This window comes from Camelus bactrianus, chromosome 11 (assembly GCF_048773025.1).
Source record: "Camelus bactrianus isolate YW-2024 breed Bactrian camel chromosome 11, ASM4877302v1, whole genome shotgun sequence".
Lineage (NCBI taxonomy): Eukaryota > Metazoa > Chordata > Mammalia > Artiodactyla > Camelidae > Camelus > Camelus bactrianus.
This window is the reverse complement of record NC_133549.1, coordinates 43,063,259-43,080,679: the sequence shown is the minus strand read 5'-3', so window position 1 is coordinate 43,080,679 and position 17,421 is coordinate 43,063,259. Positions and strand designations below refer to the sequence as shown.

At 41.0% G+C, this 17,421-nt stretch overlaps 1 protein-coding gene across 4 annotated transcripts in view; it reads right to left on the bottom strand.

Moving 5' to 3' along the window:
- Positions 1 to 17,421, bottom strand: part of HPSE2 (heparanase 2 (inactive)) — a 568,967-nt gene that overhangs the window by 19,858 nt on the left and 531,688 nt on the right. For 2 of the 4 annotated variants that reach the window (XM_045507507.2, XM_010971070.3), the window contains exons 10-11: positions 11,771 to 11,916; positions 4,760 to 4,906 (exon numbers count right to left, since the gene is read on the bottom strand). In XM_045507507.2, coding sequence (XP_045363463.1) covers positions 4,760 to 4,906; positions 11,771 to 11,916 — 293 coding nt within the window. The remainder of the gene's footprint in view (positions 1 to 4,759; positions 4,907 to 11,770; positions 11,917 to 17,421) is intronic. The other 2 variants (XM_074373795.1, XM_074373794.1) reach the window with 1 other exon arrangement.

The following is a 17,421-nucleotide window of genomic DNA, read 5'->3' as shown; positions in this document are numbered from 1 at the left end:
CATCTTCTGGTCCAGATATCTTAGCCACAGACTGTCTGAGGGCAGGAGAATGAACCAGACCACCTGAAAATGTCGTTCCGCCCCAGGATTCCTAGCGTCTGCTGATTCCCCGTCAGCTGTCAGGACAGAATAGCTAGTGTGATGAAAGTTGTTTCCTTCTTTTCCAGTTTTTGGATAGTTTTCCCTCCAAATGGAATTGAATGTGACACATAGGGAAGAATGCTGGGATCTAACCAAACACCTGCTCCTGGTTTGACTTTCCTCCTCCTGTTTTTTTTTTTTTTTTTTTTTTTTTTTTTTTTTGATGTAGATTGACTTGTTTGGCCCAACTTTATTTTGCTTCTCTGTTTGCTGAAAGACATTGGAGCTATTTATGTCTTGAGTAGAATTGATTCCCTAGAGGACAATGTTTATTGATTTGTGATTGCATGAGGCACTGGGCAAATTCTCTTGTAGATGGCAGAGCTGCCCTTCTTGACTTATCTAGAAGGGGAACTGTTACTGTCTTGGGTGTGCATGGTTATTCTTTCCCCCAGAAAGATGAGAAGCCAGGGAATATGACAGGGGAGGGACCTGCAGCCAGAGATTTCTGGGAGAAATGTCTGGGTATTACCACCACTTTCTCTTGTAGCACCAGTTTCTTTGTGTGGCCTTTTAGTGGCTTGAAGAAGCTACTTTTCTTGTGACCAGAGAGACAACAGGCTCCCAAAGTGAAGTGAGAGTGGTGGACAGGAATGGAAGAGAATAATAGAACTTTAGAATTTGATAGGAAGCAGTAATCAACCTCCCACTGACTGAGGACTCTCTGAGCATCTCCGAGATGGCCGGCGTGGCTGCTCACTCTTTGATTAATAGGCTGCCTCCTAAGAAAGCCTGTCCTGTCCTCAGTCAAACCAAACAAGGCTTTGGAAAATGAGCTCGTTTTGTGGTGAACTCTTTCCATTTTAAACTGCACTCCTGGTTTTGTATCATTTTAGAGGATTCTAGGCCAAATCTGTTTTCTTTAATTTAGCAGTCCTTTGAATATCTGAAGAAAGTCCTTATAATTTACCCTTTTCCTTCCTTAAATTAAATCTCCCCATTCCCTTCAGCCATCCTTGAAGAATATGTATTCCAGACACAGAATACCCTTCCCTGGTACACACTGCAGTTTTCTAAAAGTTTCCATTTTTCTATCCCACAGGGTACAGGGCACCCACCTTCTGTCTGGTTCCTTGACTGAGAACTGTCTCTTACATAAAGAGTCAAGACTTGAGTAGTGGGTCTTATGACTGGTTCTCTCACTGAGATAAGAAACAGGAACCTTCACTGTGGACCTGGACTGTGCCTGGTTAGTGGCCCCAGGGGCGCTTCCTGTGTGATACCTGATAGCCCTGAGTTCACTGAGTCCTGAGTTCACACGGAGCTACCCTTCAGAAATCTAAAATCTTTCCTTCCCTGATGGCAATTCTCAGAGAAGGCGAATTACCCTATGTTCTTCACCATTCAAAAAAGTTTTGCTGGCCTCTCCCTACTCCTGAAACTCTAAGCCAAAGTGCCCACTTGGTGGCTTGAATGGCACACTGACTCACTCTATATACTCTTCCTGGTTCCCCCAGACAGGAGCAATTACAGGTTCCCAGAGCTTTCCATCCTCTTCTGAACTAATATGGCTTCAGGCTATAGCAAGGAATTAGCAGACACAGAATACAGAATCTGGCTCTAGAGGCTTATAAAAGAGAGAAGGAGACACCAAAGGCTGAAATCACTTCCTAGCATTTCCTTTCATCCTTTCCTGCAGAGTCTGCCACACCAAAACCACACCCTTCCTGTGAGACCTCATCCCAGAACCACTGAGCGCTCTGGCTCTCGTTAGCAGTTACAGGAGTGCTGGCTGTGGCACTGACCATGCACCCGGCAGCCCCTATCCGGCAGCTTACAGTCCAAGATGGTGCAGCACCTTCTTTAGAACGACAGAGGTGTTAAGTTAGCAGTGGTTCATAGGAAGAGGAACAGGCTCAGAGGAGTGAATGGAGGGCCCAAAGTTCCACAGTGAAGTAGTGGCAAGATAAGGGCTGGAATCCAGTTCTGTTGATTTCTGATCTCAAACTGTCTTTAATACAATATATGTAGAGTCCTATGTGTATGTCTGCTATTCATATCTATGTATGTGTATGCGTGAGCGTGTCAAACTTTCATTTCTAGGAGGCATCGTTTCATCCATAAGGTTCTGAGTTGATTCTCACAATAACCCCATCTGGCAGGTAAGGGAGCTGAGATTTGACCACACAGGTAAATGGTAGCAACTGGATTCATATCCAGGCTTTCCGGTTCCAGCTCCTTCTTCTTCCAAATGCACAACATTGCTATTTGATCTTACTGGGTGTTACCACATTCCTCTTCAGGACTCCTGTGGAATGAAATTCTCTATTTCCTTGTCCCTCTCTGACATTCTCAACAAAGCCATAACATAGCTCCTCACCAATCTGGTGACAGGGTGAGGTGCAAGACCACAGAATTGAAAATACAGTGTGTTGGCAGCCAGTGAGAGTCACTTCAGTCACCTTTAAGGACAGGTATAGGCAGGACACGGGCCAAGGTGTGGCCAGCTTCCAACATCAGAGGAGCAATCCTGGAGGCCGGGACGTGGAGCAGGGTAAATAGGGTTAGATGCCTGTACCCTTGGTTGATGGAGAAACAAGCTCTTAAGTGATGCCGCTCTCGGACCATCATTTCCTCACATTTCATGGTTTTGCATTTATGCAGTTCTTATCATAATCTTAACAAATGTTTTAGCCACACATTATCTTAAAAGTCTGAGAAGACTACTTTTGAAGAGTGTTCTCAGAGCAGTTGTTTCCCTTTTCTTCCCCAGCCGGCTAGAGTTCTGAGTTGAGGAAAAGGCAGGCCGTGGGCATTTACTGAGCATTTACCATGTCAGGAACTTTACCTGGATAACTTCACTTACTCCTCTCCACATGCAAGGTTTTACAGATGAGGAGACAGAGGCTCACAGAGATTGTGTAACTTGCCTCAGGACCCACAGCCAGCAAGTGGCAGAGCAGGAGCTGACGCCTCAGCCTGATGGACATGGCCTTTGGTGAGCTCCTTTCACGTGGTACGCCTGGTCTTCCTGACACTGGGCGGGCTCAGCTCCTAATCTCTTGGGTTCTGGAGGACCCTGAAATGTCACAGTCACTGCTGAGGAGTCAGCCCCTCTGCCAGACTTGACTTTGAGGGTCATATTACTGAACGGCAGTGAGAGATTTACCCATAGTCATAGTCCTCAAAAAATTAGACCAGGATGAGAATTTTAGAGCTGGAAGGGGCCTTACCATATATATAGCAAGTCTTGAATTTTGCAGACAAGGAAACTGAGGCCTAGGGATTAGGACTTGCCCAGGTCGTCTGATTATTTAGTAAACCAGAACCCAGTCTCCTGCCTAGATTGAAGACCCAGAACTCAGCACACAAGTCGTGAACTACTGGGAAATGGAGAGAGGGATAAAATGCTGACGGGAGTCCTGCTGGTATAGCAAGACTGAGAGGAAAGAAAAGTGAGAGCAATGCACGTGTAGCCAGAATAAAGAGCCAGTATGTGAACCAAGACTGAAAGTACAGATCTAGGGTGGGCTAAAGAGACTCAGTAAGTGACTTTCCAGATTTTGTTTTGTTCCCATTGAACATACAGTTGGAAGCCAAATGCAAGCCACCAAGGTTGCAGTGAAATAGCGAACAATTACAGCGTAATAGTTGTGGGCAGCTGTGGGAGTATAGCCACCTGCTCCAAGTTTACAGCTTTGTTAAACTTGGTAAACATTAAAATGGAATGGGAATGCTCCCAGTCTGTACAGTGCCATCCCCTTCCTGGGAGGCCTTCCTCTGGGATCTGGGGTGGCCTTGCCCTTGACTAGGCCTTTCTCCCCGTGGCCTAGAGCTGCTTTCTGGTGGTAGTGGTCAGTGCTGACCATAGTCTCTAGATGAGACTGAGGGAGGTAGGGAGTATCACAGAATCATGCATTTATAGAGTCTGAAGGAACCACAGAGTCCCCAAAATATAATTTCTCTCCTAATGTTCAGATAGAAAACTGAGTTCCAGAGAGATGATGTGCTCAAAGTTATAAATTTAGGGGCAGAACTGACTGTCTCTTATTTTTTTCTTACAGTGACTTGATTTGATTTGATTTGATTTTCTTCCCAAGTTTTTATTCACATTTCTTTTTTATTAAATTAAAAAATACTCCAAATTAACCCCAAATTAAATCTTTTAATTATATCCGAATTTTTAACTCAGTAGAACTGACTCCTGATCTCTGAACTTCTGATCCTTTGTCTAGTGCTCCTTGCTTTAAGCCCCATGAGGTTTGTAGATGACGACAAACAGGAGGTACAGCATTACAGAATGTTATAGCTGGAAGGAACGAGGTTCTTAACTACCAGTGGTTTTGGTTGTCACATGAGTGGGGGCGCTATTGGCATTTAGTGGGTAGAGACCAAGGATACTAAATAGCTTGAAATGTGATCATCCTGAAGAATGAAGAATCATCTAGTCAAGATAGATACCAAGAGCGCCCTTGTTGAGATATACTTTGTCCATCATTTGACTTTACTGTTGGCTGGGGACTCTAAACCCAGAGACAGGGAAGGGCTTGACCAGGGTCCTAAAGGGAGTAAGCAGTCCCTGAGTGAATTAGCAGCAACCTTGACCATCAGCAAAGGGGGACTCCAGCTCCCTCCACACCCAGGTCCGGCTCTTAAGCTATTTCCGGTCGGCACTTACTTGGACTTGAGGCCCTCCTGTCCATAGGGCTGCAGCAGGTACTGGTGCACGAGCTTGTCCCTGAGAGTCCCAGCCAGTTTGATTTTCTTTCTTGATCGGTGCAAGTTGATGATGAACAGTGTAATGGACCCTCGAACATAGTTGTGGCTGGTATCCAGAGAGAGAGAGGGAAAGATGGAAACACACTAGTCTGTTAGAGGCTTCTAAATCATTTATAGGCTGCACAAAACAGGACTTCCCCAGGAAAGGGCATTAACTTTATGGCTCTCGGCCATCCTAGACCTTCAAAGATAGGAAGGCCTTGTTACTATGGTTTTGTGCAAAGAAGATAACTCACTTCCCACTATGCTTCTTTTATTTTTGTTTAAATGTACTGCAGTGATTTTAGAAAACAAAATATCTTTCTCTGAGGAAGTAAAGCATGCTGATTGGGGAAGAAAGGGGAAAATACAGAGAAACACAAAGAAGAAAAAGAAAAATTCCCCATAATCCAACTATCTTAAGATATGATAACATTTTGGTAGACAGCCTTCCACTATTTTTTAGTTTATTAATTTGACAAATATCTACTGAGTACTTTGACACATTCAGACACATTTCTCAGTTTTTACATAATTGGGATCACATTATTCACACAGTTTTTTTCAGGTTTTTTTTTTTTCTCATCAACAGCTTAAATGTGCTTCCATGTTACTGCTATTATATATTCTACTTATAAAAGAACACTAAATTCTTCAATGATAGAAATGTAATATTATTTAACTAATCCCCTCCTTTTGGAGCATGTTGTTTTTAATTTTTTGCCATTATAAATTATGTGATGAAGGGCTTCATTTACATAAACTTTTTGTACCTCGTGATTATTTTTGATGGACAAAGTCCTGGAAGTTGGAAACATTAGGTCCAAGGGAAGGCAGTGAATGATTCCTCATGAAATCTTCTGGTTCATTCCCAAGTGGTGCCCCTTCCTGTGGGAAGATTTTTCTGTCCCTGCTCTGTTGAACCTTAGAGTGATCCCATGATTGGCTTTGGTCAATGTGATGTGGGTGGACATGTTAAAACCTCTGGGCAGTGGCTTTACTAGGCAGCCCACATTTTGCCATGTGTCTTTTACCCTCTGCTGTGAGGCTGACCGTGTTCTTGATAGAGGGTGCTCTACTGATCTGCATCCTGGAATGAGGATTATGAGGAGCAGAGCGATAGCCAAACCATGACAGACAAGTAGTGTGCAAGAGAAATACATCTTTTTGGAAGCCATGGGGGGTTGGAGGTCCTTCACTATCAGAGCAGAACCTCGCCTATCCTGACTAATATACATATTTTGATAATATTGATATTAATTCTCTAGAAAGCGTGTATGAATTTGCTCTCATCACCTATGTATGAGAGTACCCATTTCCTCATACCCTTAAGAACATGGGATACTAATCTTAAAATATCTTTCTCAACCTGAGAGGTAATATTGAGACTTCAATGTTGTATTAATTTGTACTTTAAAAAAATTCACACTGAGGTGCAATATTTTTTTATTTGCCCGTTTGCTATTTCTTCTTTTGTAAACTGACTATTCACGTCCTTTGTGTATTTTTCTATTGATTTATAAAAACTATTTACTTATTAAAGATGATCCTTTGTCTGTATGTATATTGCAGTTTCCCTCAGCTTTCTTTGACTGCTTCAGTTTGTTTACATTGTTGTGTTCTGATGCATAAAAGTTACAAACTATTAAGTAGTCGAATTTCTTGACCTTTTTAATTTCTACTGTTTTTGCTTTACCTACCCCATGATTATAAAACTATTCACTGTTTTGGAATCCTTTTAAACAGCACAGGACGTTCAGAAGCCTGAGAGAACTACATGCCTACATGCAAGAGCCTTTTAGCATGTATCAACAAAACCATAATGATTTCCTTCTCTCTTGTAGGAAAAAAGGCTTTGCTTCTAAAGGGTCCCTTAGGGCCCCATCTGGATGGGTTAATGAGAGGAAACAGAAAAAATGACCTGGTCCTGCCTTCAAAGGAGGAGTTCAGAGAAACTCTAAGTCAACTGTGCCCAGAGGAAAATATCATTCTTTGCAGAAACAGCACCCCTCAGCCTCTGGGTCACTCATCTTTGCTTCTAAAAGTGCTAATTAAGAAGTGAGTGATGAAGGGCATGTCAATGTGATCACTTGGATTTTTTAAAATACAGTTTCCAGGGCTCATCCTTGGAGATTTTTATTTAGTCCATTTGTGACTGGGGTCTGGGAATCGGTATTTAAAAAAAAAAATCTTTCAGGATATTTGGCAGATGAGCTTGGTTTGGGAACCACTTGCCTAGAGCAATCCATGAAGGTTATAAGAAAAATTCCCCAAGTATATCCTTTTGGTATTGTGTCCCATGATTTTTCTTGCATCCGTAGGAGGGTACATTATTGCACTCAAGGCTTTTTGGATGCCTACGTTGATATTCTGGTAAATTATTAAATGATTCTTCTATCTAGTCGCTCTTCCTCTGGTCCATCTTCTCAATCTCCTGAAACATGTGAACTAGCTTTTGGAGTCAGGAGGGAATGCCAATTTATTTGAGCAGATTTGTGTCACCAGAACTCTGAAAAAGATGCTGCTAGCCAATGTCAGTGTTTATCATCATCAAAGAACACCAACTATATGCCATTGGTGGGTTTTAAGTTTAGCTTAGCTGTGTGCCAAACTGAGGAAGACACCATTAACTCCAAGTTCTCTGGGCTTCAGAGTGTGAGCAAAAGTAGGCACGCATGGGTACCAATTTCCCAGGCTGCAGTAAACCCTTCTGCTAACTACCCTCAGACCACCTTCTCAAAGGCAGTGGAGGAGGAGAGAGCTTGCACTTAGGATTTTCTCCTCTGCAGAGCTGGGCAGGATGAGCCCTTGGAGTCTGCAGAGGGGAAGAGCGGGAGGTGGGGAAATGGTGGGTGGGAGGGAGACCTGAAACCACAGCATTGCTTCAGGAAAAGCTATCTTTTCAAGCTGCTTTCCAATGGTCTGATTTCCATTTACATAGTTCCCCTGGGGGAGACAAACCGGAGCTAAACGCCAGCCCGGAGACCAACTTGCCGAGGCTCTCACAGAACCCAGGGAGCCTCCTTAGGTAGGAACTGGCATTGGAGACTGCCTTGGCCTTCCCTCTCCCTTCTTGGCTGGTGGGCAGGGACATTAAGCAGAGGCCTTTTGGCTGTGAAGACACATTCTTGGCCGGGGACTGCAGCACCAACCTGAAAGTACTGTGTTGAGAATCCAGAGTTCTGAACAATGTACATTCTCTGCCCACAGAAAAAATAATCTTGGAGGAGTATCTGTTCCCTAAGAAAATGGAGTCTGGCTGAAGGTATGGCCTACAGGCAATTGCTGATCTTCTGATGCCGGCAAGTCCAGGTGGCTTTTGGTTCTCGTATTAATGCCCCTTTCTGTCTGGTAGGACACTTATCTTGCTCCATGTCTCAGTTATGGTGAGACTTTTTCACCAGCAGAGAATGCATGTATCTGGAGTTCATCTTTCTGGCTGTTCTTCTGCAGCCTGACATCTCTGTGTTGCCATGGGAGGAGGAGGAGGAAGTGAGTCAAGAGGAGGAAGTGAGTCAAGAGGGGGCTGGAATTGGAATATCGTGGATTCATGGTGCGGGTGTCATGTGGGGAGGTGCATCTTGACTTACAGATAAAAAACTTCTGTTCTAGAAATGTCTCCAATGAAGATGGGAGACTAGGGAAGGGAAGGGGGCTGATGCTGTGAAATCCACGGTCATTTCCAGTGAAAGTCAATGTGTTTGAGAACTGGGTTGGTCCATCGTCTCCAAATCTAATTCAACGTTTTTGGGTTCGGTAAAAGTCAGGCCATGTTTTGCCAAACATCTTTTCCCCTAATTTCAAAGCCCCTGTGTATTTTAAGGGAAATTTAATCCACATGTTTCTGATTCATTTACACTTAACTCATCAAAATATTGTTTTGTAAGAGCCATTTGATGTCCAAGAAGCCTCAGGAACCTTTTTTATGAGTCTTTTAAAAAAACTTCTTCTGAAAAACAGGAAGTCGTGTTTTGCCAATAATAAACGAACTTGAACCCCAAAAGGCTCAATTTTGCTTCAGTATCCACCAGACAATTCCAATTGGTTCTGAACTTGGCTAAAGACTTCAGCTCCTCCTCAGAAACATACATTGTGTTAGCAGAATAGTTTATAAAAAGAAGGTTCCTAGTCAAAACTTATTTGTTCTCTGAACAAGAGGACTTAGGGTGCGAACTGTCGTGCCGCCGGTGTCCTGATTTGCTGAATCTAGAACACAAAGCAGAAAAGCACCTGCTGGTTTGACCTTTTACCCTCAGTCAGTCAAAGAAGACAATGCTCTACGAGGTCAGAAATGGCCCACAATGCAAGAGATGCCATGAGAGGAGTGAGGTATTCACGTAGAGGTTCATGACTGCCAGAGAGATGTAAATGGAATTTCTGTGTTATACAGGACACTAGGCAAAAGACAGCTAAGGGTTCTTTCTAAATGTAAAATTCTTTGCATTATTAACGTTATTATTTGCATTTAGGCATGATACCACAGAACCTTCAGAATTCAATTTGACAATGTAAATGCAAATATCTGGCAAGATGCTTGGCACATAGCAAGGGGTCAATACACGCTGGATTGTAGGAGTTCTTTTAAGACACTTTCTTTGGGTTGTCCTACTGGTAAATTTATACTTTGTCACCCAATCCTTGTTTTGACCAAGGATATATATTTTCAGAGTACTGGTCAAGATTGAACAGCATGAAGTTAACATGCTCACTCTGGGACATTTCTGTGACCTTGGCCTCATTGGCCGCAAATAAACTGAGGGAATCAGGGAGGCTTCGTCATGACTATTGTGGAGGATGAGGGGGCACAGGGCACGTGTCTTCCCAAAGAGAAGGAGAAGAGGTACTTCTTCTCTCCTCGTGCCTACCTGTCTACCCACTGACATGGAGGACTCCAGCCCGCTCATCCTCAGCCAGCCCACTGACGTGGGCTTTCTTCTCTAATAGGAACAAAAAAGACTTCACCCCAACTATTATTAATGTCATCCGTGAAGTAGATTAGTAGAGCCTGCTCTTCCTTTTTTCAGTAAGGAGAAGGAGGGGTGGTGCTGACAGAGCACAGTGGCACTATTTCCCCAGAGAGGCTCTGGAGTGACTTCCCACAGAAAGTGGAGGACAGCGGGTGATGAGAGAGAGTACTGGATCCAGTGAATGAGTTCACGCTAGTAAATGGTAGCATTCTTGACCGCACCACACCCCATCCTTGTGGCTGATGTGCTGATGGCAAAGGGGAAGGGAGCTAGAACTGTAAATCACCAGTGATGTCTTGAAGCCTTCTTTCTGCCTTCATTCATTCACTCATTCATCACTCACTGAGACCTTCTTCAGGCCAGTCACTTTACTAGACACCAAGAAAACAAAGCTGAATGAGGCACTGGCCCTGAGTGCACATTATACTTAAAATATTAGTTACAACCTCCCACAAGAATGTCAAAGAATGGCAGGATGACCACTGGGATGAAGCTACATGAGGAGACCTCTGTGAGGAACCCCAAATCCTGCTAAGTCTGTGGCTTGGCAACTGACATTTTTCCCCTGGGTCCTCAGACCCCGAGTCCAAAGGGCACATACTGATGTGCTTCCCAATACAGACAAAAGGTGCCAAGAGTAATTTTTCTCTCTTGAAGCTGGGGGTCCACCTTTTGGGTGGTTACCTCAGGGACAGGGTGGAGACAAGGAATACAATGTGTCCTTGTGTGGTGATCAGATAACTCCAGCCAAGGCCATAAAGCAGTCACTCTCTGTCAGGTATTGGACTGAGCTTCCTGTTGAGCAAAAGGGACGTTGACAGCGTCTGGCCTCTGCCCAAAGCAGCCTCCTCTCATCCACAATAGGCACTTGTATCTACAGACAAGACAACTGGCCCCTGGCCCCTCTATGCTCAGAGCAATTCTTTGAAAAATCTTATCATGATAAGTTAACTGGCTTGGCTCCTCTCTCATCAAGGAAGGGGAAGGAGCATCTGTGGTAACCTGACCACTCGGGCTCTTTGTGCTCTCCACCGCCCCGATCAGCCGTGATCAGCTCTGATGAAGGTCTGGCTGGAGGCACTTGCTTCCTTCTCCCTCACTCCCACTCTCCTCAAGGCCTCTCTGCATTAAGAGAAAGAGTTCCTATTTCCAGAGCTGCCTACCCTGCTCCTTAAATAGGAAGTGATGTACGAAAGCTTATTTAGTCAGATGGGTTTCACTTTAGGTTCAGTTTTAAGTTTTTACCTTACGATCCTCACGTTTTAACATATTTTATCTGCCAAACTTTATTGATTGATTGATAATGGTTATGCCTATGTTTAAAGACAACTCTGACAACCAGAGCTTTAGATGAAAACCCCACATTACCATGCTGATTATTCAAAGTCTGGTCCCCTAAAAAAGGAAGCCTAGATTTTATTTAACCTCTTAATGTTTAGAATAGCTGAAAAGGTTTTTGAAATACTGAAAATGGCTCTCAAGCTGGCATGACTACATCTAGGCACGCCCAGCTTGGGACGCACTGGCATATGCCTAGGTTTCTGGTGTTACAGCTCTCCAACACGGGGAGACTTATTTCCGCAGGCTCGGCTGGTGTATCATAAGAGCAGATTTTATATCCCTAGTCTTGGTTCAGGCATAGGCACACAAATAAGCCTTCCGGGCATTACATCAGCTGGCTGAGGGAAAACGCTCAACAGAAATTTGTTGGATGAAGAAATAAATGAACAAATGGCAAGTATTTTTATGAACCCTTTATGAATAATTCCTCTAAGTGTGAGAAAGGGGGTTTCCTTGGAGAAAAAGCTGTTTATCAGTGATCATTTGAAACCTGCAAAGAGCAGGTATCATGATTCCAGAAGCGGCTTTCAAAAGTCTTAAAGGGGTCCCACCTGGTATGAAATTCTCACAGGGGCCTGAAGCCCCTCGGGGTGGTTTTTTGTGCCATCTCTCTGAAGACTTACTTGTGGTGGTTTGTGCAGTGAGCATAAATCCTTAGTTTGTCCCGGATCACTCGGCCTGGCCGAGGCTTCCGCTGGAGCCCAGCCACATGCACGGCCAAGACTTTGGGGCCGATCAGGCGCTTGTAAAGGAGAGAGAGCCAGTAGTCCTGAGGGGAAGAGAGGCGGAGAGTCAGAGGAGGACACGCATTCAGGTGTTCTGCGTAAATGTACAAACACACAGGCCACTTCTTATCAGGAGTACAGTGAAACATGACCAGCGAGACATAACCGTGTAAGCATGGTCACCCCAGTGAAGCACTCATCTTCAGTTTACAATGAAGTGGCACTTCTAAAGTGGCCTTTTCAACTGATCAAATGAGGAATGTCAGTGGGGCGGGCCCAGAGTGGCACACAAAACAAATGAATCAAAGGTTTTCACATATAAAATAACTTCTTTTCTATGACTTTACTTTCATCCTAGTTTATGACTTCTGTTTAATTATAAAATGGAAGATTTTCAATCTTTAGGATTGTCACCAATATGAGAACCCAAAATGTCATCCTCCAAACCCTGTCATTGAAGACTATTAATGTGGTGGGAAGGAGAGAAGTGCCTCCAGGCAGGAGACCAGAGTCAAAAATGCAAACAAGAGTGTCTGCAAACCGTGGTGCTAATTTTTGGTCATTCTCAATAATTCTAAACTAAAAAGAGTAATTCTAAACTAGAAGGAATGTGATGCTGCTAACCATTCCAGGGTCTATTTGTAACTGATTAATAAATATCCAATCTGTATCCACACATGTACTTGAACTTACAAAAGTCTATTCCCCATCACCTTAATTTCTACTGTATTTTCTATTATCATGTTTTATTTTTATGTTTGATACAAAACATTTGGTACTTGTGTTGTATTTGCTCTTTTCTCCTTTGATGGGGTAATGAATTCAGTGTTTCTAACTTGCCATGTAAAACAGGGCCGCCTAATTCATTTAGGGGCTTCCCCCTCTCCACCAGTTCTAGTTTTCAGTGAACATCCCATTCATTGCATGCATGCTATTCAAGGTCTTAAAGACATCAACCGTATTTTCTCAGCCTTCATCTTTCTAGGCAGAAGCCTCTTAATGATCTGTGTTTTTCCCATGTGTGGTCATCTATATAACAGTAGCTGGTTTAAAATGTCCGGTGAATTGAATAAATCAGAACAAAGTCTCCAGCCACAAGAATAGCTCCACATCTGCCCTGAACTGTGAGCTCTAAGCTTTGCCCAAACATTCACTTTAATTAACTTTAGACTTAGGATGGCTGTTAAATATGGTTTCCTTACATTTAAAATGGCAAATATTTTGCCATTGTCAATCATATAAATGAAAAAACCCCTCAGTGGTTCAATTTTCTCTTATTTGACCACAATTTCTGTGTTTCTGATTTGAAGTAATCTTTGTGAAGTGATTACCACAGTCACCCATATTTCCAATGGGGCATACACCTTTTTCTTATTGATTTGTAACATATTAGTGATAGAAATATTTGGGATGTTTATGGAACAAATATTTTGGCCGTTTGTAGTCTGCTTTTTATCACTTTTTATGACATTTTTTGACATGGAAAATTTAAAAACTTTACAGAAAAATGTATCAGTCTTTTCCTTTTAATTTCTTTCTTTTTTTCATTCTTAGAAAGTCCTTCCTCACACAAGGATCAGAATAATCTACTAATTTTTAAAATATTATTTTTATTTTATCATTAAACAATTTAAGCTCTTAATATATTCATTCAAAAATATCTTGGTGTACGGTACTGACTTTATCATTGTCTAAATAATGTGCTAGTTGTTGTAGCATCGCATAGCATCATATCCTTAAATCCATCTCTATCACATACTAAATTATATACGTGTGAAATATAAATATTATATTGTATAATGTCATATATTGTAATGTATAGTATTATATACTATATTATACTGTGTATATAATATTGTATTATAATGTATATTGTATATCATTATATATTTTATAATGTATATTATATTGTGTATTATAATTCATATATACAACACGTATACATACATGTATATAATATATATACATATATACAATATTATACATTATAATATAAATAATATATAATTATACATAATATGTGTATTATATGATATATAATATCATGTTATATATATTTAAATATATTTAAATATATGCATATATAATATATAATATTTTATGATATATATCATGATACATATACTGATAAGAAATGTTATATATAATCCTGTGTCTGGATTTCCTATTTCTCCCACTGAGCTCTCCATTTAAAAAAATCAGTTTCATAAAATTTTCATTATTATAATTTACATTTTAATATCTAGAGATTCAAGTTCATTTCATTATAATTTTTCTTTCTTTGTTCAAACTTTCTTCAATTAGTCATATTCACTTATTTTTCCAAATAAACTCTGGAATCATTTTTTGTAGTGGTGGTTGTTGCAGAGAAGTTTTTGAAGGTAGCATGAATTTTACACTATGTTTGGCTAGCCTTTTTGTGTTCTGCCAGGATGCTTATAGGAGTCATGTTTTGTCCTCAATATTTGAACTTTTACCAGGAATGTGTTAATGTGAGTTTCTGCATTAATTTACCTGTATTTGGGGAAATACTTTTAATCAGAAAGACTAAGGCCCTTCTTCAACCTATGACAATTTTCTTTAAATGTACCTTCAAATTCTTTTCTGGTCTCTCCAATCTGTTTCAGGAGTCTGTCTGTTAAATCTTCATCCTTAGTTCTGCACATTCATCATCTCTTTTCTCATTGTTTGAAAATCTTTTTGTTTCCCTCTGCAAAGGGTAAGTTGTCCTCCACATTACATATCCACTTTCTACAGAATCACTGCTGTCATTTACTAAATCCAATGAGTACTACAATTTCAGTTTCTTTGTAACCTTTTCTTGCCGATTTAGCTTATCTGATTGACACTCATTTAAAAAATTTTGTTTCCATTTTCTGTGTGCTATGTATATGTTTTTCATATACAGGAGAATATATGTAACTTACATGACAGTTCTGAAGCATGAGGATCCACCATCCATTTTAAAAGCTACCAAAATACCACACTGTTGCGTCTAGTTATGTGATTCTTCCTTTTCCTGTTTTTGTGTTTTTCATTCCCTTGCTTCATAGTTTAGTTTTATCCATACATTTGCTTCTAAGCAATATATTATTTAATTTGTTAGCTTTATAAAAGTGGCATCATGCTGTATGTATTTTCTGTGACTTACTTCTTTCACTTAACATTATGCTTCGATGCTTCATCCAGGTAGTTACACGTACTTACAGTTCATTCATTTTTAATATTGTATGATACTGTATTGTGTGAACATACTACAATTTACTTATCCATTCTTCTGCTGAGAGATATTTGGATTGTGTTCAGATTTTTGCTATTATGAACAATGTGGCTGTGAATATTCTTGTTCCTGTTTCCTAAGACCCAGGTGAAGAAATCTGGAGAAGTATTACTCCAACTGTGATTGGAAACCAGCCGCAGCCTCATCACCTGGGTGCTTCTTAGAAATGCAAATTCATGGACTTCATCCCAGATGTACTGAATCAGAATCTCCAGGGATGAGGCCCCCAAATTATGTGGCACTCCAGGTGATTCAGATGCTTGCTAAAGTCAGAGAAGCACCGTTCTAGAATACATACCTAAGAGTGGAACTGCTGGGTCACACACAGGTATGCAAATATTCAAGTTTACAGGATAATGCCAAATTGTTTTCCAAAGTGATTCTAATTATTCCAACTTACACTTCCTCCAGTGATGTCTGTATGAGTTCCCTTTGATCCACATCCTTGCTAACACTTGTTATTTTTAGACTTAATTTTTGCCAATCTCATGGGCATAAAATGTGTATTTCTTTTTGTGTGTTGTTTAAGAAGTCCTTCCTAATATTTAGTTCATAAAGATATTTTATACTTTCTTTAAAACTTTTAAAGTTTTTTTTTTCATAGTTAAGTCTTTAATCAATGTAGAATATAGTTTCCCTTCAGGGGAATCTAGGATTTTGGTTGGTAAGTCAGTTTTGATGGTGGGTTAAAAGCCAAAGTCAATGTGAAATTTACACCTTTACTTAGCTCCATGTGCTGTTTTCAGACTCCTCCCTTATCCTAACTCTTCTATTAGTTCCCTATTTATCCTCTCTCTCTCTATTTTTTAGGACTACATCTTCCCTCCCTCACTGTCTTTATCTCTCCCTCATGTAAACCAGCTCTCAGCAGAATCAGATTTTATTTCCTTCCCTCCTCCCTTCTTTTATCCCTCCCTTTCTTCCTTTTCTTTTATTTTGCTATGAATATGTGTCATTTATATAATCACAAATAAAATTAAACAAATGGAATGCTTCCTGACTATCTCTTAAGGAAATGACATGAAAAGGCAGAAAAAAATTATCTTTATGAATAGAGCAGATAGAAAAAAAAGAATGTACATGTATATCGAGCAACAACAGACATTGTATGAAAGATGGAATATGAAGAGAAGTTTTCAAACAATAAGAATCATAAAGAAGGAAGGCAAATACCAAGGCTTTTCATGTCAATTAAAAAAAAAACCCCAAAGCAAGGAAGGCATTGCAATTTTCAAGATACAAAGAGAGACACAGACAGACATTCTTTAAGTATATCAGACAAGAGAAGAGGTTGAAGAAAAATAGTGTCCATTTATTAGCTGGAGAGGGAAAACTAATAACAGATGACACTAAAGAGACAGAGGTTTTAAATCTTTTCTTTTTCTTTAGTATTTGTCAAAAAGTCAATTGTGGTATGAAAGCTAGAAAATGCAGTATATAGAGTAAGTTGAACCAAAATAAATGGGAAAAAAGAAGGAAACTGACAGAGGGTTGCAGAGTTTACTGGATTAATCACTGAACCATGTGTTCTTCGAGGTCTAAGACTACTTATGCCTTCTTAAAGCCCATGCCTAGTAGAGTGCCTGGCTTATAGGAGGTGCTAGAATTAAGTTATGGAACGTGTACTATGTTTAAGGCTCTGTGCTAGGCATTAGATATAGTGGTGAATACAGCAAATATAGTTCTTGCCATCATGAAGTTTATAATTTAGCAAGGAAAAGAGTCCTTAAGCCAATGAGTTAGGCAATTAATTAATTTCAATAGCGCTAATGGTCATGGAGAAATCAGTAAGACCGTACTGTATCATAGCAGACGTGACTCAGGCTGGACAGGGGGTCCTGGTCAGGGAAGGAGTTTTGTTGCCAGAACCTGCACGGACCTCAGCCTGGCGTCTGGCTTCCAGGAGAGGAGTGTAGCTTTGGAGTGTGTACCATGAGGCTGGAAAGCTGGCAAAGGGCAGCTGCTGACGGAGGTGTGATCAGGGCTTGGGCTCGCAGCTTGGATTGTCTACACTGCACGACCCTGAGGCCTTTGATGATACGCTACAAAACGAGGAGTGGGAAGGGGGTGCTGGCCTGTGACCCTAGGCTCTGACCAACCAGGTGAGACCTATGGATACGTTCTTCTTCTGCAAGCATTTTCTGAGCACATGTTAGTGGCACATGTGTACTCTCTTCAACTCGAGGGATACCAGGATGAACAAGACATCTTCCTGTCCTCAAGGAACTTAGGGGCCAAGATACATGTAAACAATTCTCTGTAAAACAAC